The sequence below is a fragment of the Battus philenor genome, unplaced genomic scaffold, assembly GCF_028537555.1.
Source record: "Battus philenor isolate CCGP_79_NKW_IND1 unplaced genomic scaffold, ilBatPhil1.0.hap1 SCAF_18, whole genome shotgun sequence".
Classification (NCBI taxonomy): domain Eukaryota; kingdom Metazoa; phylum Arthropoda; class Insecta; order Lepidoptera; family Papilionidae; genus Battus; species Battus philenor.
In genome coordinates this window covers 2008524-2031232 of record NW_027181680.1, presented here as the reverse complement: position 1 = coordinate 2031232, position 22709 = coordinate 2008524, and the positions used below count along the sequence as shown (strand labels likewise).

Genomic DNA, 22709 nt, shown 5'->3' with positions numbered 1-22709 from the left:
GCGGCCACGTGCCGGTATTTGAGATATAGCGCGGATAAGGTCCCCACTAAGTGCACTAACGATATAGATAAGATCGCGTGAATTCACTAGATGCTTGCAGCAGAAGATTGTTCTTTATGGCAATCTTTGGGGGAAGCTATCAAACATAATGGTATTCAAATTTTGAAGTTTTAAATTGAAACTATTTTGAAGATAACGCAGGCTTTCGTCTTTATCATATCATCCAATTGCTATCTTTCTATTTGATGTATTTGATGTTGTGCTGCAAGCTGGTCTAGGCTTTGTACAGCTTCATCAAAATTGAGCCCGTGGAAACAGAGGTCCACGGACTAAAAATTTTACGCTGGGGATCGTACCTCAGTTACAACGAAGACGTCGACACGCGGAGAACTATAACCGTGTAGGTGTATAGTGTAGTGAGTGGGGTGTTGAGTATGTAGCACGAAGCGAGGACTACTCGGCGGTCGGGAGAGACACGTGCCTTGACCACTGTCACTTCACACGAGTAATTCTTAGACCTACTTTGGTGACCTTGGGGTCCTTCAGTACCTTATTCTGTGGATTTTCTTATTTCTGAATCAATCTCACAGCGAAACACCAACAGTTATATAGCAATAACAATTGAAATATCAACAAGAAAATTATTAAACCCTGATCCTTTGTATGATCTACATTTTTTTAATATAAAGAAAAATATTTGATGTTATTACAGTAAAATGTTTTTGGAACTATTCCATGTGCTTTGTGTTACGCACGGGAAATCCTTTTGCATTCTCTCCATTGCAGGGGCAAAGACGAGTTATATAGTGTTAGTATTTTATATAAATATTTTAATACTACGTACGTAATATACAAAAAAAAATTAAATGTAATATATACATAAATTCATTAACAAGCTTATGATTTTTTGTAATTACACTTATGTATAGAGATAATTTTTTTTATGCCTCTCGTACCCCTAATTTGTTGGGATCAGGGTCTTTGTTTACAAATAAGTTTTTCAAATTTTTATCTTTATACTTCACTCACTTTCATTCTTCTCGATTTCTCAATTTATCTGGTAGGTTTAATTAAAGGTTAGGTTAAATCATTGTGTTTTGTTCAAAATTAACATTATTGATTTAAATTTTATTATTACTTAAATGTTAGTAGCAATAACTTGAGTCAGCCCTCATCAAAACCTATCTTAATGGGTTTCTAGAGTACTTAATGAAGGCATTTATCGCACCTTAGAATTGTAGGTCCAGGGTTTATTGTGCTTCATAAATATGTACTTTGTTGTTATTACTGTATTTAAGTCGTAAATTAAATTTTAATCAAGTCATTTCACATCGTAAGCACTTAAGTTAATTACTTAGTTAAATTCATTGTGAATATCTACGACCATCTTTGGTAAATAAAAAATAAATCCACGACATTTTATAAAGTAGATCACATATACATGTCGATATGTTATAGGTGTGAAGGATTTAAAGGAATGAACCAATAGCTCACATCCTACACTACTATACACCCTGTATACTCTGAAGTACTTTACATTATATTCATATATTCTATTGACCTGCAATAACTTCTGACAGTACAATTAAAATTTAATTTACAATAACCTGAATTTTTGAAACGTTTTTTCTTTTAATCCTTTCTTAGGACTCTCTTATTAATTAGGAAACCATTGATTTTCGGATAGATATACTAGTTAAAATCAAATGATCTATACATTCATCTTTAAATATTTTAAACATATAACTAATCACCCTGTATATAAATTTAATTTATAATCGTTAATATTATTAATTTACATTATACATTTAGTATTAAGCAATCTATTCATGGTTATAATAAAAAAATATAATAATTTTTTTTCTTAATATTTGACATTTAAAGCTTATTATTATCTGTTGTAATGTAGCTATTTTACATTCCATCTACTGGATCTCAATGCCTATGCTATGTTCAGTGTTTTAAATAAATATTTCAACTAGATTTTTGTATTTAATAATTTAGTTACAGGTAATAAACACAGGACAATAAAAGGCAGTATTATATGAATGTCTTGTAATACTGTGATCAAAAAGAGTGGTGATTTTTTTTTTATAAAATGTAAATTCTTTATTTATTCTTCCAAATCAATTTCGTATCCTTCAAAGTAATCACTGTCCGATAAAATGCATTTTTAACCATTTTTCCAATCTTTGTAATAGTTAAAATAGACTTTTTCCGTTACAGCCTTCAAGGCATTCTTCAAATCGGTATTTACCTCTTCAATCGTGTCAAAACGGCGTCCCCGTATTGCGTATTTTAGATTTGATGTATAGTCAGAATTTGGAACTAAGTCAGGCGAAAACGGTGGTTTCTGAACAATATCACGCCTTATTTATAAAATATTAAGCAACTTTGGCACTAATCAGTACTTGATTCGTTTGACTAAATGGAAATTTTAACAAAAACACTTGTATATATGATAATAAAACATTTTCACAAAAAGACGCTTGGAAAATGTTATATATATATAACAGTCCTACTAACCTAGGAAAATAAATTTGTCTGCTTTCTATGCTCTTACCTTTTTAATCACAGTATGTTATATATGTTGTATACAAGGATTATAATTGTAATTTGATTTAAATGTGTTTAAATAGTTTAGATGCCTTAAAAATAAATAAATCTGTACCATATGCTTCAAACGTGAGATTTAAACTGAAATCCTGCCAACGGTAATTCGATTCGCAAACGACAAATTTCCTGAAAGTCGCTTTAACAATGATGTATCGGCGAAACGAACACCCTCCGTCGGCGAAACGCAATAATGATGCCTTCGGAAATGCGATCTGCAACGTTTGTCAATCATCCGCGCGTGGCGACCCACTCCCATCGCGTGGGGAGTTCGCAAACCAAGCGCGACGCATCGCTTCTGTTCACGTCATTTATTGTTACGTGTTTATAACGTCTTTTACATCGATCTGTATTAGCATTTATTTTAATGATAGCAAAGGGAGTCAATACCCTCTCTGGTAAGCGAAAAAAACACCAAACAGTCATTCATCACCCTCCGCAGAAAAATCGTAAAAAATGCTATAGAAAGAAATAAAACGTAAATATTGCAAATAAATAGATAATGAAGACAAAATAAGAGCAAAATAATATACAGTACTGTGATATAAAATAATTATAGAATTTAAGTAATAAAAATGTGATATAAAATAACAATGTAATTATGAAAATGTAAAAAGAAAAGAGGAATGAATGAAAGGTGATACAGAGCAAAAGGGAAAGACAGCAGAATTGTGGCATGAAAGAATAGACCGAAAGACAATGTGAAGTATGAAAGAAGAGAAAGTGAATAATAAAAAATTATGTGAATAATTAAATTTGCCCGTAAAGTCCCTGTCCCACAAAAGATAGGGGGTACGAGAGGCCCCCAATAGCGGGGGCCATATAAAAAAAATGATAGCAAAGATATATTCTTACACAGACGTACTCTATCACTCTACCTCTCTTTCTTCCTGTCTCTCAAATTTACTTTTTATTTTTATGATATATTGTTTCTGTTGAAGATGTTGCTTTATATCCCCGACACTAATATCGCATGGTATTATGATTCTTTCAAAAACCAATGGAGGTTGTGGCTAAAAGGCTGTCGAGCCTGTAGACGAGGCATGGGTTCACCATTAGGTGGACTAACGAATGAGTCCAGGTCACAGGAAGTCGGTGGATACAGCGAAGGTCTAGTCGTCGTAACGATCTTTGGAAAGGCCTTGCAGTGTCCGACCATCGACTTAAAAGAAGAAGATAAGATAGAATATTGTACACTACTTACTACAGTTTATAATGTTATGAATCCTAAAAATCATACCTGATAATGAAAGTGACATTGTGTGTGTGTGTGTTTATTTTTATACTACCTATAATTTCTATTGGAGTTGTTGCTGTAAGCCTTTACAGCTTCGTCTGAATAGTGTTCTATGCGCGGAAAAATTCGTGAACTTGCAAAAGAAAATAATACTGGGCAGTCGTTATATTTATATGAGAGCTGTGGTAATAAACTATGATTTTTGATCATAGTTTCACACATAAATACGTTTTATTTGTTGTTACATCGCTTACCCAATTTACTTTTAGTTTAATACGTTAGGTAAAATCGGTGATTCTAGTTTGATTTCTTATTATTTTACTGTAGTTATTCAATTAAATATGTAATAAGAAACAATTTCATATCATACATTTCGTATATAAGTAAACGTAACATAAAAGATTTTTAAAGAGCAAAACAGAGTATAAATGTCTTCAAAATCTCTTTTTAATATTCCTTTTTCTGTAACAACAATGGATGCCTTAAAGAATGAAGGTTATAAAAAATTGATGTTCACTTATTAAAGTTGTACAAATAACTTGACTGACCTTTATAAACGATGCGCTCCAATTTGAACGAATTTTTATTCTCTTTAACATGAAGTATATAACCAATTATTTTAATTGAATTCTAGACAGATAAAAAATTAAAAGTCTATTTTTTGTAAAGAGTTTTTATTTATCTATTTTCAATTTATTTTAGAACAATATCTTACAATGTTGTTATATATTTTAGGCATTGATAAATAGTTGCTATATATATCAAACATTTATGATATATACTGTATATACTTATATAGGCAAACATTGTTCAAACACACACTACATATTAAACATACATACTCCATGCACACTGTCAATGTTTTTTCTTCGTCATTTGTGTCTACTATCGTAATTTTTAAATTGAAAAAGATATGTACATCGTTATTCGAGTAATCGATCTTTTAAAGTTTATATTTTGTTATCTACAGTCCTGTCAAATGTAAAGGACCTTGGAATAAATAAATAAAAAAAAAGTAATTGCTAGACGAATACACACATAACACACACACGCATATATTTATATATATATATATATATATATATAAATATATATATATATATATATATATATATATATATATAATGTTTTAGAATTTTTTTTAATTTTAGAAATAGTATTTTTAATAAATGAAAATAGGTATTCACTAAAAATTGAAATTAATTTCATTTTAGGCATTAACTTATTGTTTAACTTGATACTTAAAAGCGTAAGTAATGTGTCGATAAACATAAAGATTGTAGTTTTCATTATAACGCCTGAACTGTGTTTGGTCACACGCGAATATTCAGTAAGTTTGATTATAGTATCCACTTTACATTGACCCTATAATGCCATTATGCGTATACAGTATGATTATAAAAGGTAGTATAAAAGGCATAGGTATAAAAGCTTAAAGAGGTGGATATAGCTTTTTATATCATCTATCTCTAATCACTCTTTGAATTATGTAACATTAATTAATATTTTCAATTGGAATACAATCATTATAGTAGGCTTCTAGGAAGGCTTATTCCTTACAGTGGGCGTCAATGGCATGACTTGAATAAATCAATGAAACTTAGAATGTCAATAACTTCTAGCAGTATTAAGAGTGCAGGTACAAATATTAAACAATATATATTTTTTATATGTGGTAATACGAATTTTCCGAATAATAAGTTTACAAGTTTTTATTAAATTAACTTCTTAAAATTATTATAAGATAATTTAGAGATATTACAAGGGCGTGTATTATAATATAGAACAGAGTTTGCTCACAAAACAGTTTATAATGTTGCGAAGCCCTGAGATTTCTTTTTGCTTAATGACTGGTTTTTGAGGATCTCTCATTCTCCGTGCCTTGTAAAATAAGTATTTTTTTTTATTATACATTTTCTTTCGTTTTTCACATTATCTTTTATTGATTCCTTTTACGCTTCACGTGATCTGTCATTCTTCGCTTACAGATCTTCTTTCTTGCGTCATCTTCTTTCATCTACATTCCACTATCACAATTTTTTACATTAATTATCGCAGATTATTTTTTATCTCAGACTTTTTATGTATATTTTATTTTGAAGCCTGAAGATTACACCTTATATCAGTGCTCATTGTAATTTATTTTTATATTACCTATTATTTCTGTTAAAGTTGTTACTGGTTCATCCAAATTAAGTTCAAGAAGCGAAGAGTCCAAGAACTTTACAAAAAATAATACTGAGCATTCGCTGAAGCCGCATTCGTGTGAACGCCATCATGCAACTGGAGTACGGTTGCATGATGGCGTTCACACAAAGGTAACAGCTCTTCCTATGTAGAGTTGTATAGTGTAGCATTGTGCGGTTTGGGACAGCAGCGTGGACAACTCGGCTATATGACATCCTCACTCGCATCGCCTACGTTGTTTGCGATTAGGGGGCAAGAGGCCCCCGGAAACGGATCGTGCGGTGTGGTGTATAATGTTTTGTTCTATTATGATGAACGCAGTGTAGCGTGCGATGTGTCGCAGGTACTGTGGTAGTCGATGTAGTGGGAGCAGTGTTATGAATATCTGCAGAGTGTGTGGTGTGATTCCTGGGTTTTGTGACGCCTCTTCGCAACCTGAAGGGATGTGTAGGGAGTAGGAAGAAGCACTCGCTGTAATTCAATATTAATTGCAGCAGAAAGTGATATGGTTACCTGTACAGTGGTTTTCCACCTGCGTGGCGAAACCATAACACCATGTAGACCCTATCTTCGTTGGTGTCTGGTTTGATGTCGCACGGGAGCGAGGCTGTACGCCCCACCACCGCTTCCACGTCCACCGTTGACACTGGAACAAAGTCCACTACATCTGAGTTGATTTGACCTGTTCGCAATCGGATTCGTTTTTTTATTGCCACAGACATATATTGTACATTATTGCTTAAACATACAGAAATAAATAAGCATTTCTCTACCTATCACACGAGTTCTCGTCTGTGATACATTTAAATTAACCTAGAAACTTAACTTTTTTGAAGTATGTTATATTAAGTAAGAGTGCATGTATGGCTTTTAATTTTAACTATCACCAAGTTTAAGCACTATGTAGCAATTTAGTTATAATTCTTTGTATCCACTAAACTCGTCAACCTCGACTAGAGTCTTTCTCTTTGACTTAGTTCTCATCTTGTTGAGACAGAGGCGGAAGAACTGTGGAAGCAGATTATTTATTTTGACACGGATAAATTACTTGCCCGTTAAAATTTTATTCTTTACTAGGTTTAAGGACCCTATTCTTTATGGACCTTATTCCCCCTGAAATGTTGCTTTCCTTGTCGTGGCAGGGATGCACTTTGGCTAAGTCACCCACGTTTAAGGTAAGAAGAACTTATCGACAGCTTGAAGTGAAAAGATGGTATCCAATACAGATCTGAGTGAGCGACTATCTCTAACAGAGTAAGAAAAGGACCAATATTTAGCCACTTCCGCACATGCAGTGGTAGTCGTGCAATGAAATGCACCGCCCGCCAGCCCGCTGATAAATGCGTATGCGGCAAACAATGCGAATCACACAACCGCCACCGCCATTACTTCTCCACGGGGCATCTTCAGAAGTTATGTTACACCGATTAGTGCCAAGCACAGAGACTGTGTACTCTGTGTGACTACCACTGCATGTGCGGAAGTGGCTAAATATTGGTCCTTTTCTTACTTAGAATGGACTTCCGCGAGGTAACGCCTGATTCCATTAAATATCTCTAACAGAGATGCGGATATGTGAAAATGTTCCCTAAGTTTCTCCATATAGCGATGTTAGAATAACATTTAGTTGGTTTTATTCAGTGCATATTCATCTAGTAGTAGACACCCTATAGCTGAAATGATGAAGATGATAATAGAGAGATTACACAAATGCCAAATAAAAAATAACAATCCTGAAATAACCGAGGCGTAAAGGGGACATTCGTAAGTGTCCCAAAAAAAGCTAAACCTCAATCAGCAACTAATTGATAGTTAATCGTGTGTATACAGGATGATTAGTTAAAGGCATATAAGCTTCAGAGATGTGAATGCATAGCTCATTTCCAATATATCTTTATTAAAAGTAAAGATAAAATACTTTTATTCAACATAGAAACTTTAAACGAACTTGTATTGATAGTCAACTTATTATTTATTTATTTTTTAATCGATTTAATTTTTGAATCTACTCGGCTTCGCAATGTGTTATGGCTGTGAAAATGAAGCAGAAGAAACTTCACAACAAAAAAACTTTTAAAAAGTTTAACACTATCAGATATAGCCAAAATGAAATTAAAATATGTAATCAGGCAACATCACTTCCACAAATTCTTTTCATTTAAATATTCATTTATTCAATAAAAACCTTTTTTCGTCAAATTATTTTAGAATTATAGTTCACGCTGTTACATACACATAATTATTGTTTACTATCTGTTTCCTATAGACTTCACTACTAGAAGATGTTGACCTGTCGCTTACATATAAAAAAATAACAAATGTAACTTAGAGTGATCACTTTATTCAGCGTGTTTTGAAACAGGTTTTAAAGCTTTAAAGTTTTAGCTATAAACTAATATATATATATATATATACATATAAATATATAAATATATATATATATATATATATATATATATATATATATATATATATATATGTCATATAACTCTATGTGTGTGTATATATAACTTATCATTCTGTATATTTAAATGTCGTCTTACATGTTTTGTTTTATTGTTTAAAAATTATTCTTTCGTTCTTCGTGTAATAATTCCGAGTGGACACATCAGCTGTTCGTTGGGTCATCAGTAATTTATTTGATCACCGGACCGTGTGTTAAGTTATTGCTCACTTAGCTATTCGATTCCGTTTCACAATTTTCCGAAACACCTCATTTATTTCGTATCAATTGCGGAAATAGCAAAAATTAATTCGAAATCACTTCTAGCTGAATTATCAACCAATAAAATATAATTTAAATGACATATTAATGAAAACATTATTGTTTTTCGTATTAAGTTAAACCTAAGTACTAGATATAACTAGTTAACCTTACAGAAAGGTTAAATGATGTAACAGAACATAAGCATTAGCGGGCTAATAAAAATCTTTCAACATTTCACATTGTTAAAAGTATTCCAGGATTTTTCTCTTAATTTGCAAGTCACCGCTGAAAGAATTTATTATACATTTGTGATGCGGACAACATAACTTTGTATTATATTTATCATTGTGAATTTTTATTAGCACGCTAGTGTTTATGTTCCCATATTATTTAACTCATCTGTAAGGTTTCATTTAATAAAAATAAATTAATAAATAAAAGATATCAGTACATATCGATACTATATAATGTTCATATTTCAAAAAACTAGGCAGTATTGTAACCATAAAAAATTATAGAGATGGACAAAGGATGTACGTTCCTGAGAGGCGCAAGATATTGAAGGCTTTTTGGTGTCATTTTTTTAGCCAGAATCTTTACTTCTGAATATAGAACTTGACCTGGAGATTTCAATTATAGCAAAAATCTGTTCTGCCGCGACCTATATCCAACGCCTTCTCACGGTCATTAGAAAGTCATTTATTCATGTTTTGCAGCATGCCAATCCGTGGTCTCCACTCCAAAACCTACCCCAGATGATATCTGTTCGTCGCGGTATGTGGCCAAACCATTTCCACATCTGCTACCACTGATTTGAATTAGTATAGCGTATAGAAAAACAAAATAAAAAATTGTAAAATTACAGTGTTCTCCTGGACTAATGATTTCAAATAGAACTTCTTATTAAATTATAATAGATACAGCAAGAACAACGCAGTTACAATGAAATTCATACACAGTGTTGCCACCTAGGTTAATTTTCAGGAACATACAAAAACTATATACAGTATTACTCAACAAGGAGGAATGACGAATCATGAGAGGCGATGTATGATAGGTAACAAGGTATACAAAGGAATAAATTAGAATTTGATAGATAAAAGAAAAACTAGTAAAAGTTATTGAGACGGATTAATAAAAATTGCCCTGTCCATTGGAAACATACCAGAGACCCCAAAAACGAAGACATTAATAATTACGTATAGTTTTTCGTGCTTCATTATTATTTTTATGACAGCTGATAAACACATTACAAAGAACAGGCCTCCTACCAAAGAATGTATGGTATTGCTGCCCATATCAAGCGACATACTGCGACCTTGAGTAATCTATCGTATTCATGCTTAGAAATAATAAATAAACAAGCAATTTTAAGGAAGAAAGAGTCGGTCTCCTATGTCTAGTGTAGGTAAAGATTTAATTTATCCTGAAGCTGAACAAAAACATATGCAACATATTTCATTGCATATCAAAGCGATTATTCCTTCACACACAACCATTAATCATTCTTTCATTCATAATTCATACGAAATCGAAGTCGAATGGATATCCCCGTAAATTCTACCTCGTATGCAATTCTTTACGAATACTGAACAGATCGAATGAGACGTTTTTAGTTTTGAGAATTGTACTGTTTGCTGTGTTGAAATACTCTTCTATATGCGAATTTGTTCGTATGAATTATATCAGTTTATGTTGATTTTTTAATAAAATCAGTGTATACGGCATTTGATATGGCACTTGGGAAATATTACTAACAACTGTTTAATTAATTTATTGAGGCCATTTTTAACATTACATACAAAATCACTTCACTAAGTTGGTCGACATCATAGTCAAATCACGGGAAGTAGTTAGATCGTGGTGATATTTAAGGTGGTCTTTTTAATATCAGTATATATATTTCATAGACATTAGCGTCAGTGCCTTTGTTTTTACACGTACGTTTAGTGTTTTTGCAGGTTTTGTTCCAGTGTTTACTAAGTCTCATAATTTCTATTAACGACCAAACAATGTTCAGTTTTTAAAATTACATTTCGTGTTACTGCTTTCCCATCCCTACTCATATTGCCATCCTCAGGTTGTGTATCAGTGTTTTTGCGGCGGTTGCCGTATTCGCCACATTGACTGAATCTTGCGTAAAAAATACTCTAGTGAATATAAAAATCACATACTCTACATAGCCAATGGCTCTTGGGTAACATTGCTATCTACTACCTATAAATCTTAAAGTACATATATCCACGAAAATTTGTGCTCCATTACGATTTGCTGGAAAAACAATGAAATTTCAAAATGCATTGCGGTTCATTGTAGAAGTTGAAATTTACTGTCTCTGCGGTACGCCGCAATGTAGATAATCCTTAAATTACTGCGTCGCCGACGTCCGCGATGAAATGTTTGCTGTTCAGTATAATATAAACCCCGTACCATAAATATTTTTATAAATGTAATTTTCAAATAAATATATTATTATCATTCTCTTTATGTTATCACCTTTAGGTCTTCGGCATTACATACTGCTTCGACTACTGTGGCATCAAGTGTGGTTTGGAACAGGTTGGACCAGCGCATGAGACTGTGGACTCGTGGAAGCCTTCCATCCACCTTATCAGTGATCAAAAGTTTTTCCAAATTTTCATCATATATTATAATTGTAAAGAAAATCACAATCTGTAGTAATAAATGAAATTGCAAAGTATCTCTGTAATATTAAAATAGTCGCTTTTTACTACATGCATATGAATATAAATACGGGACATACACCAAAATTATATTTTTTAATTTTTAATCTGTCTGTTTCTTCCAGTTAATCTCAGAAATGGCTGAACCGACTGGATTTATTTTGAAGGGACTTAACTGGCAGGTATTAAATGTAAAAGTTAGTAACTTAGGTCGGTTTTATTTTAGAAAAAAAATTGCAAAAAAAATTTTTTTTTTGTTAAAATCTACGCAGATGAAGCCGATTATTATTTTTTCGATCACAGTTGACAGTTGTGTTTATAAATGTTGTAAAATCTGAGATGTTTTTACATCTCAGGAATGAATAAATATATTTGCCAGTTTTCATTGATTTATAAAGGTATAAGAGAGGTGAAATAAGGGTAGTGAAAATTTTGGACAGACTTCGTTCCATAAGAGCTATCACATTGTCTATCCGGCACTCTACTTCTCTCCTACTATGAATATAGCTTGGAAATGAATTTCTTTTATACTGTAGGATGTTTACAAAAGAAACCATAAGAAATAAAAAGGTAAAATTATATTAAAAGCCTGTATTTCCACTACCAATATGAAGAAAGAGATGATAGCCAAGAGTGTGCCTCTTCCAGCTTCTTCCACATCGAGAACGACTTGAAGTCCAGCCTTATTATCCCTCTGTTTACCAATCGCATTAGTTATGTTGTCAGCAATTTTATTAAAGATTATTTTAAAGCAAGACTGATCGAGAAAGCATATTTTTTATTGAAATAACATGGGAAATAAACATGTTTGGGATAAACAGGCCGTGTAGCGTGAGCTGGCGCGTGTAAACCTGTTTATGCGATATTTTGGTAAGGTTTTTTTTGAAAAAACAAAAAACATGATTTGTCACAGTTTTGATTTGACATGATTATTTTTTAAATATTCTGCTGATTTTTATTTGACAAACCTGACAGTAGCTTATATAATATTTAAAAAGAATTATATGTATATATATATATATATATATATATATTATTCATTTATTTAGACACTTTTTACCATTTAGACCAGTGCTTCCCAACCCTTTCTAAATCACGCCCCACTTAAGCCTTTCTGAAATTCTTACGCCGCCCTATGTAATATATAGGATATAATTTTAATAATTTAATATAAATGTATATTAGTAAAAGGATTATACTCGTGTCGAGTTCATTTTCTAATTGCCCCTCTTAACAGTCAAATTCCTCACCTGTGGGGTGCAGGCCCCACGTTGGGAAACACTGATTTAGAAGGTGCAGAGATCAATTAATAATGGTAAAACTAGTTTATATCATAAAATACCAAAAATGGAATTAAATGTAACGTATATATATATAATGCATATACATATATATGTGTGTCTGTGTGTGTATGTACACACCCTAATATGTAATCCCATCTTCTTGTTGGTCTACGCCAAGGATCTTTTGCACTTTGTCCTCTTAAAACTAATGAAGCGGTAAATACCAACGGACAGACGACTTCTTTTACGATGAATTTAATTTATTCTCACAGGTAAATCATCATAACAATCATGTCATCTGAGAGACGCCTACTGCAGCGTATAGCTCTTTTCCAAAGATCACCAAAATAACCAGTCTTGTGCTACCCGCATCCTTCGATTTCCCGGATATAAATGCAGTAATAGCAGCTTTTTCTAACACCCTATGCGGTAAGAACTAAATATGCCCTCTGAAGTAGCAGAGGCCTTGGCACATCGGTCGTGAAACTGATGGCTGTCGGGGTCAAAAAGTTTTCGAGATGCGACCACGAGCTGGTGGACGAGGCGTGGGCACATTCCCACTAGGTGGACTGACGACATAGTTAAGGCCAGTGGTAAGTCATCATCAAAGCTATCACCTGCAGTGGAGTACTATCGGCTAACAATCGGAAAATGCAGTATCGAGGTGGACACGGTCTCGGCCCAGCTCTTCACGGGGCACGGGGGGTTCTCTGAGTACCTCCACAGGTTCAAGCTCAAAGAGGACCCCTCGTGCTTCTGTGAACCGGGCGTAAACCAGACCGTGATCCGCCTTGTAGCCCAGTGTCCCGCATTCGGGGGACTCCGGCTCGAATTCGAATGCCGCTCTGGCGTTAAAATCAGGGAGGAGACAATAGCCTCCCTGATAGGCGAAAAAGAAACTAGGAAAGAATTCCTCGTTTGTTGCAAGAAAATAGTTAAAAACGTTATACAAAAATATAAAAATCCAAATATACAATAAGAAATGTGATAAAATGTGATAAAATAAAACTCCAATATGACATATAATGTATTATAGAAAATAAGTAAAAATGTAAAATAAAAATGAAAAATGAAAAAATGTAAAAAGAAAAGAGGAAAGAATGATAGATGAACAGAGCAAAAGGGTAAGAAAGTAGAAATGTAGCATGAAAGATAGATAATAGACCGAAAGAGAAAGTAAAATATGAAAGAAGAGAGAGAAAATAAAAAATCATGTGAAAAATTAAATTGCAAATAAGGTCCCTGTCCCACCATAAATAGGGGTACGAGAGGCCCCAATAGCGGGGGTCATAAAAAAAAAAAACAATCGGAAAATGCGATGAAAAACGATTTGTGCACATATTCATTCTTCATTGGAGAAAAAAATATAATCTAGGAGTAATAGTACATACACAGACAATTCACTGTCGTGTACTATTTAAACTTTTGACCCGAATACAATAGCAGTGAATATCTCACTGATGGCGTCCGAATTCAAATCGGAATTCGAATTTGAATTCGTACACGCAAGAATAATTTAACTCTAAAAAGTATTGTTGGCTGTAGTGGCCAGTAACACGGTGGGTTCTCGTGACATTGAGTTTTGAAAATATAATTTAAATTAAGAACACGGTAGACAAATTACTTATTATTTCGTTAGACAATTGTTTAGAGTATTCGAATGAAATCACAATTAGAACGAAGAACGAATGAATGGATTCTGAATGGGAGCGGTTCAATAAATTAACGATGATTGAACGGCTCACTGAATGGAGACAAGAAACACTTGACAGTGATTCTTGATAAATTTGTTCACCTTTCACTTGTTCTATGGAAATTATTAATTTTAATAATAATAACAAATCGTTTCTCTTTAACCTTTGTCTATTGTAATGGAAATATATTGTCGTTTTTACAATGAAATAATAAATTTAACATTTAATCTTAACCTATAATTAATTTATGTTTTAATTATTTCATTCCTTTTGATTTTATTTTACTTTATTGGAGGTAAACAGAAACCAAAGACAGTAATATATTACAAACATATAAATATAAGATTGGTTACAATTATTACATTTCAGACAATAATAATACAAAACAAAAACATTACTAAACAGGAATCAATAATCCAGCGCATTCTGCAGACAGTAATAATTACGAGTCAAAGCAAGCCGTCATATTCCAATGCGGCTTAAATTGTATTTTTTTATTTACAAATTCGTATGCTTTAACAGTAAATTTACTTGTAAAGTTATGTTATAACAAGTAATAATTTTAAAAGGTTTATTTAATTATTTATTTGTATGGAAAGCAAACAGCTGTTGGTTATTAAACAAAGCAATAGTTTAGTTAAACTAAGTACTAAATATAAGTCTTCGCGTAGTGTTATGTTGGATTACATATATTCTTACACCATGACTAGACTTGCTTGCAGCGTCCGGTGACTTCCCGTGATCTTGACTATGTAAGTCATGGTTGCACAGACTTATTAAGACTAGGGGCCACTCGGGCAAATCATGAACTGATGGCGGACCGGTCGCCAGAAGTATAGGTACTTTTCGAACATATTTTTTTTTGGTTTTATTCTGGAAAAGAATTTGACATTTTTCGAATGTACGAGAGTATTATTTTTGCTGTCGGCGGGCCACCAGTATTCGACCGGCGGGCCGCATGCGGGCCGCGGTCTGTGCATCCATGATATAAGTTCATATAATGGGAAGCCAACTTACGCCACTTCTACCAGCTGGTGTCGACTAGAGAGCGTTACCGCCCTAACACCCATCAGTTTCTGGCGTAAAAATCAGGGAGGAGTCAATAGCCTCCCTGATAGGCGGAAAGGATACTAGGGAAGAATTCCTCTCATACTGCAAGGAAATAATTAAAAAAGTGATACAAAAAAATAAAAATTAAAGAAAATAAGAAAAATTTTAAATAGACAATAAGAAAAAATGTGATAAAATGTAACTCAAAATGTGATAAAAATGTAAACGAAAAAAATAAAGATAAAATGCAACATGTAATGAGGGAGGAATGAAAGGTCACAGAGTAAAAGGGAAAGATAGCAGAAATGTGGCATGAAAGAATAGATTGAAAGAATATGTGAAGAACGAAAGGAGAGAATGGAAATAATAAATAACTATGTGAAAAAATAAATTGCCCGTAAAGTCCCTGTCCCACCAAAGATAGGGGTACGAGAGGCCCCCAATAGCGGGGGCCATAAAAAAAATACCCATCAGTTACACAAGCGATGTAATCTACCCTCCCCACTTCAATATATCAATTCTTCGAGCTATGAATTTAATTTTTAGCGGATCTAATTTAATTAGATCTCGTATTGAAACACCAAGTATAGTTCTCATTGCTCTAGAGGTGAACTTAAGTCTTCTTATAAAGCCAACCGTAAGTGATCATCAGCAATACACAGTGGTCAATGACCCACACTTAAGGCATTACGACATTTTGTACCTTCATATGTTTCGGAACTTCCCGAATGCTACCAAAGTTATTTGATTCAGCGAGTGATCTATTTCTAGAAATTAGACTTAACAAACTGGACGGTTTCTCCTAGATATAAATAATACTCTACAACTTTGAGCGTAACAACTTCACAGCCTTTATTGCTAGATTTTAAAAATTATTAAAGATTATTTGTGTGCTGAGTGACTACACTTTAGAAGATACACCTTGGGAATGAAACGTCCGTCTCCGGGCTGTTAAAATGTTTAAAATATGTTATTTTCAATTATTCAATTGAAAAAAAATAAATATTATACACTGTCTTGAATATATATCATATAAATGAATTGTACATATAATTAATAATATATAATCTAATCACAATATAGAAAGAAAAAGCGTTTTCAAAATTCGTATATATAGTAAATATTAAAATGAATAATTATTTATTATATATCCCTGTAGACTGTACTGATAGAACATATTGACATATTAAGTAAGAAAAGGACCAATATTTAGCCACTTCCGCACATGCAGTGGTAGTCGTGCAACAAAGTGCACCGCCCGCCAGCCCGCTGATAAATGCGTATGCGGCAAACAATGCGAATCACAGTGGCTAAATATTGGTCCTTTTCTTACTTAGGATGGACTTCCGCAAGGTAACGCTATTTTATATTTCAGAATGATCTCAGTATACAGGATGATTGGAAACAGGGAGTAACAAATGTGCAAATATAGTTCCACTGAGTTTCTTTCGCTTTTCCTTCTCGGGTTTAGGCTATTTATCATTTAAGCAGATTCATATTCACGTCAAAAAGAGGTTTTTTTCAATCGAATTTCGAATATATGATATCAGAGACTACATTTTTAAAACCTCACATAAATTTGAAAACGAAGGTAGTTTAAAGTTTTTAATTACGTTGACCCGACCGCACTGGCTGCATGCACTTCGTCAATATAAAGTTAATTAAGAAACTAGTTGTCAGTCGTGGAGTCTTTAATCTGGAAATGGCTTCGTCAGGCCGACTTTCATGAGAAAACTTCACAGTTTGCTAGTATAAGCTCATCTCTATTGCTGAATATATATAGACTCCGTACCATATCTACTTCGAAACTGAAGACTGATATATACTGTTAAATTTATACTTTTACTGTAACTATACAAGATGATTGGTTATAGGCACAAAATCTTTAGAGGTGTGGATGTATAGCTCATTTGTCTGCAAAAATCTTTTACATCGAATTCTAATCACCCTATATAAAGTAATCACTCTGATACGTGTTATTTCAATTATTATTTTCTATTGGAATGTAATAGGCTTGTAACATTTTGCAGTATGAAGTTTTATAGACAGACATGGAACCAGAAAATCCATGGAGAAGACCAGGTACGCAATGAAGGTGGATGGTAACACCTGGACCTATCTTTACCAAAATAGAGTCTGCTAGCAGAGATAGATAACAGAGAAGACAACACTAGCTTCATCTGTAAGCAATGGGGAGATTCGCCAGCTATTTCTAGATTTCTGTAGAAATGTAAGATCAATAATAAAAGGTAACAAATATAGTAAATAAAATTTTAAAATCGTGACAATGTTTATCTGTGACATAGCCAGTAAGAAATAAGATTTAATAATGAAAAAAATTAAGAGTATAGTTAAAAAGAAAGAAATTAAGTAATAAGATTAATGAATTTAAATTTAGAATCTAGGAGAGAAGGCGATATATTTATGAAAAAGAATGGGAAGGAATGAATGATAATGTGAACAGAACGAATGGTAGATATTAATAAGGATGTAAGATTAGGATGAATACGAAAGCCAAACTAGTTATTAAAAAAAAAAACAAAATAGAAAAAAGTGAGTAGATAGGTAGGTGGACTACTCTAAATCTATAGAAGAAGAAGCTGAAATAAAATGAAAAATACACATTTACTTTCATCTTTACTCCTCCTTATATTTAATAATCTTATCCAATAAAACCTATATACCTGTTCATGTATTAGGGGGACTGGAAAGTGATGTCGTTTCTGTAGACATATTTTACAGAAAAACCGATTGATCTTTACCGCTCCGGCATTGAAAATTTGTAATACTAAATAGCAAAAGGTCTAGGCGATTTAGTTAGACGCTTGGTTCCAAAATTGAAAAATCACAATTGTATGTTGGAACTTTCTAGAATTAGACAAATACTAGAAAGAGACATAATACCTGCTATCTTTATATTTGAATTTAAGTTTAATTCTTATTGTCCTTTATTGTAGAGATCAAAGTGATTTTATTATTTATTACAATAAACAAAACAACCACAAATTTATTTGTCGCAATTATGTGTGCATGACAGTGTGAATGCGTGTTTATGTGTGTACCAAAATGTGGTGGTAAAAGAGAGGAGTGGTGAACATAGAATACATGGTGATATTTCTAGGCAGGCTACAAAATTTCGTCATAATTCAAGCTCAATTATCAGAATATTATTATATATTTAGATAATTTTGGCAGTAAGGTTTTATTATGATAAAACGCTAGTTCAAGTTGACAATCTCGTATCTAACTGAAACCTGTAAAGAAACGTTTTTGAGTACTCAATAACATGAGGGAGAGCTGTAGGCGTTCCAAGCACCAGACGATGAATAAAAAAGTACTTTGACAGATACTTAACATTCAAACAAGTGTACTTCAGTATTTCATCAAATTCTCGTTCACAAACCTACTCTATTTTCATATTGGTCCTTATATAAGGTTCTATTCGAAGATATCAGGCATTCATATAAATATAAGTGATATTAAAACCAGCGTTGTGATATCTTTGTTCACGAATTTCATTAGTTACAAATGTTCCCGTTGGCTAGCAAGGGTATATCTGACAGCGAATAATGGAGAGGTGTGTTCCAATGATCTATTGTGAACTATGACAATTGTAAATCTTGCCATATTAGCTTGTAGCTGGTAAGTAACATCGAAATCGAAAACAGGTAAAAATACTAAATGATTGGTTATTAAGATATAAATGGTTTAAAAGATATAAATGTATAAGATTATAATCTAATTTATCAGCAACAAAATTTTAAAACTTTTAGACTTGCAGACGATGATACGCTGTTCTTCAAGGTCTAGGTAAACAGGAAAACAATTTTTGTTCTATAAATTCATTTATTTTGTGGAGCATGTATATAGACTGGTTTTAAAGAGAGCAAAACGTCGGTAAACCATTACCACGTCTGTGAAGCTTAGCAACTAGCGCCATCTATTAGATTTTTAGAGAGATTATGGTGAAACAGTTCCAATTTGATGCGAATATCATCTTTGTAACTGGAATACTATCGGCATATATTTAATAGCTCACGGACCTCCTGTTTCGTTATTTAATTTTATCATGTTGCTCAAAGTATATATCACCTAGCAGTACAATATCATTCACATCAAATGCACAATATGAAATGTAAATATAAATTACAGAAACTCATAATGAAAAGTCATTTCTTCTATTCATATTTAAAGAAAAAATTATATCTGGAACTAACAACCTAACAGGGATTCTGGAATGGCCTAGATTTTGAAGTGTTCATTGAAAAATGAACTTTATCTCTCTACGTTATATCTCACTTTGGCCTGCTTCATGACTAGCAATAGCGTCTATTTCTTACGAGTATTATCATTTATATCATGCAATCATACGATACATTTAAACATTATTATCATTCAATAAATGTAATGTACATATAACTGTATGATAGTGAAATATACAATATGTGGTGCAAAAGTAATGTCAATACTTCAGCTGGCAACCATTACGTAATAAATATAAAAAATTGCTGTAACCAAAAAGTAAATAATATATGAAAACTGGATAAATAAAATAAAATACAGCTAATTCTTAATGTATCTACATTATAAATATCAAGACACAGTGACATATGGCTCCATTTGTAAAAACTAATATACGTTCACATTATGATATTACTTTTGCGCCACCTGTTATATATCTCTTGGTTTAAATAATAATAGGTTTTTTGAGCGCCTTTATATTCCCACAAACTGTATACATCTTGGCGAATTTTTGTATATTTTTCTCATACAAATATGTGAAGAATTAGGATGTTGGACTGTTATTTAGGGAATTTTTATGTTTGGCATTTTGGCAGGAAGGACGAGAGGTACCCGTAAAGGGGAACCATTATACAAAAAACTATGTTGGCGCTTCAGCTAAAAGAGGTCATTTCGATTCAACCATATATATTAGGTCGTCCATTTAAGTTATTCTAGAATTTATCATACATGACCGAGCCTCGGCTGTCGCGACTGCTTTTGATAAAGCGGGGAACTATTTTAGAGGCAAGCTTCACTGTACTATTGAGATCAAATGTTACTTTTTTTACAATCTTGTGTAATCTTAACAGAGAACTTAAAAGATAACACGTATATCCTTAATAAAAAAAACTATAACCATATAAAACTGTTAAATTACAATTGAAATGATTAAAACAAATCGAGTTGCCGCTTCGAAAGTCGTTCCAAGTTTATTAAGGCCGCATTCACACTGGGAACTTTATCGAGGAACGCTCAAGTCGTTTCTGGCCTCCGCATTAAAGTCGTTGGGTTTTACGAGAAATAAAACGCTCCACTAACATACCGTTGGGGAGTATTCGAAGCGCGTTTGGTCGACGGTAACAATCTTTATGCGATAGATCGTAACTTCCACGACTGACATAAAATTCTAACAGCTACTCCCTCATAAGTAGGAAAAATGTTTGCATCATATGCGATAAATATTTAAATATAAGGTCCCTAAAATTAGTTACATTTTCCATCTTGAAGATATTCGCATATACTGACAATCGTGTCATCACAAAACTGCTATGTTTGAATTAGCCCTTAATTCAGAAGTTAACCAGTATCTTCATTGGACATCGAATAAACAAACAAATCAAGTTTTGACAACTGGATCACCAAATACCTGCTGCGTTTCAAAATACATTTAACTCTGAGGTCTCTCCTAAACTGAAACAGATCGTTTGATTTCTTTCTATTACTGACATTACCTTTCAGTAACCTAAAAATAAATAACATAAAAATTCCCTAAATAACAGTCCAACATCCTAATTTTTTACATATTTGTATGAGGAAAAAATATATAAAAATTCGCCAAAATATTACAGTTTATTGGGGTATAAAGGCGCTCAAAAAAAACTATTATTATTTGTACCAAGAGACATATAACAGGTGGCGCAGAAGTAATATCAAAATGTGAACATACATTAGTTTTTACAAATGGTGCCATATGTCACTGTGTTTCGATATTTATAATGTAGATACATAAAGAATTAGCTATATTTTATTTTATTAATCCAGTTTTTATCTACTATTTAGTTTTGGTTACAGAGTTACAGAGAAAATTTACATTGCAACCGTCTGACTTTATAAGAAAATATCACTTTCTGTCGAATCAAACAACATAGGCCTCTGTCATAGATTTATATCAACTCTGAATATCGAGCTATATAATAAAAGCCAGCGGCAGATGACTTAAATTGGGGTCGTAGATCGTGGATTGCATTTCCGGGATACAATATTATATAATTAATATATTGTCCTTTAATTATAAAGGATTGTTACTGTTGACAAACAAGTTTCGATAGTATAGGCAGCGTCTTCTGCGTAACATAATACCACACTACAATTGCCAACCAGCCTGCCAAGCGTGGCTATTATAGTATATCTTCTATAGATATCTATGGGGAAAGTCTATGCCTGTAGATGTCTATAAGCCAGAACGACGTATTAAAAAATTGGCTAACATTTCCAAAAACTAAAAAGGAAATTTATAATTTTTAATATTGGATTCTAAAGTTAAAATAGTGATTATGAATATTTCAAATATATTTCTACAGTACTACTTTTATTAGTTTCATTTGTGTTTTTTACTCAAAATTTGTATAACATGTAAAGGTGTCCGGTAGCAAAATCTATATTTCAAATTTAAATTGTAAAAGAATAATTTTAGTTACCTTTTCATTTGAAAATGAATGAATATAATTATTATGCGGATTTTATTTTACAATAATTTTTAAAATATTTATCAAAATTAATTAATAATTTAAGTTGCAGATCTAAATATGTAAATGCGATCTAATAAGAAATGTGAAATAAATAGTTCATGCAAATATATGCTTTAAATATTTCCAGCCAAAGCTTTCTATCCCTTGCACTGTAGACCACTTAGATGAAACTTACTGTAAGCTTTTATGCGTCAGATCACAGTGCTCCACTGGAGTAGTCCCTCGTTAAGTTTATTATTAACTTCAACCACCCACTGAGTTCCTTTCCACGATCTCGGCTGCCAACTTCAATTAGTCTGTCTTTTTTTAACTAAGTTAGCTCTTGTTGATCACTAACGCATAGCGCTTTTATGCTGCGAGATATTTTTATTTTATTTATAACACTTTTTGTATATGAGAGCAAACTTAATTCTATTCAATATTCTTACCCAGTCAACCCGTGAGAATAAATAGAGTATGAATAAATTCGAATAGATAAAAATTGAGTATTTAAAATAAATAA

At 32.6% G+C, this 22709-nt stretch overlaps 1 protein-coding gene across 1 annotated transcript in view; it reads right to left on the bottom strand.

Moving 5' to 3' along the window:
* Positions 1-22709, bottom strand: part of LOC137920355 (neural cell adhesion molecule 1-like) — a 226398-nt gene that overhangs the window by 101982 nt on the left and 101707 nt on the right. The window contains exon 2 of the mRNA XM_068763660.1: positions 6551-6698. Within this exon, the coding sequence (XP_068619761.1) occupies positions 6551-6698 (148 nt within the window). The remainder of the gene's footprint in view (positions 1-6550; positions 6699-22709) is intronic.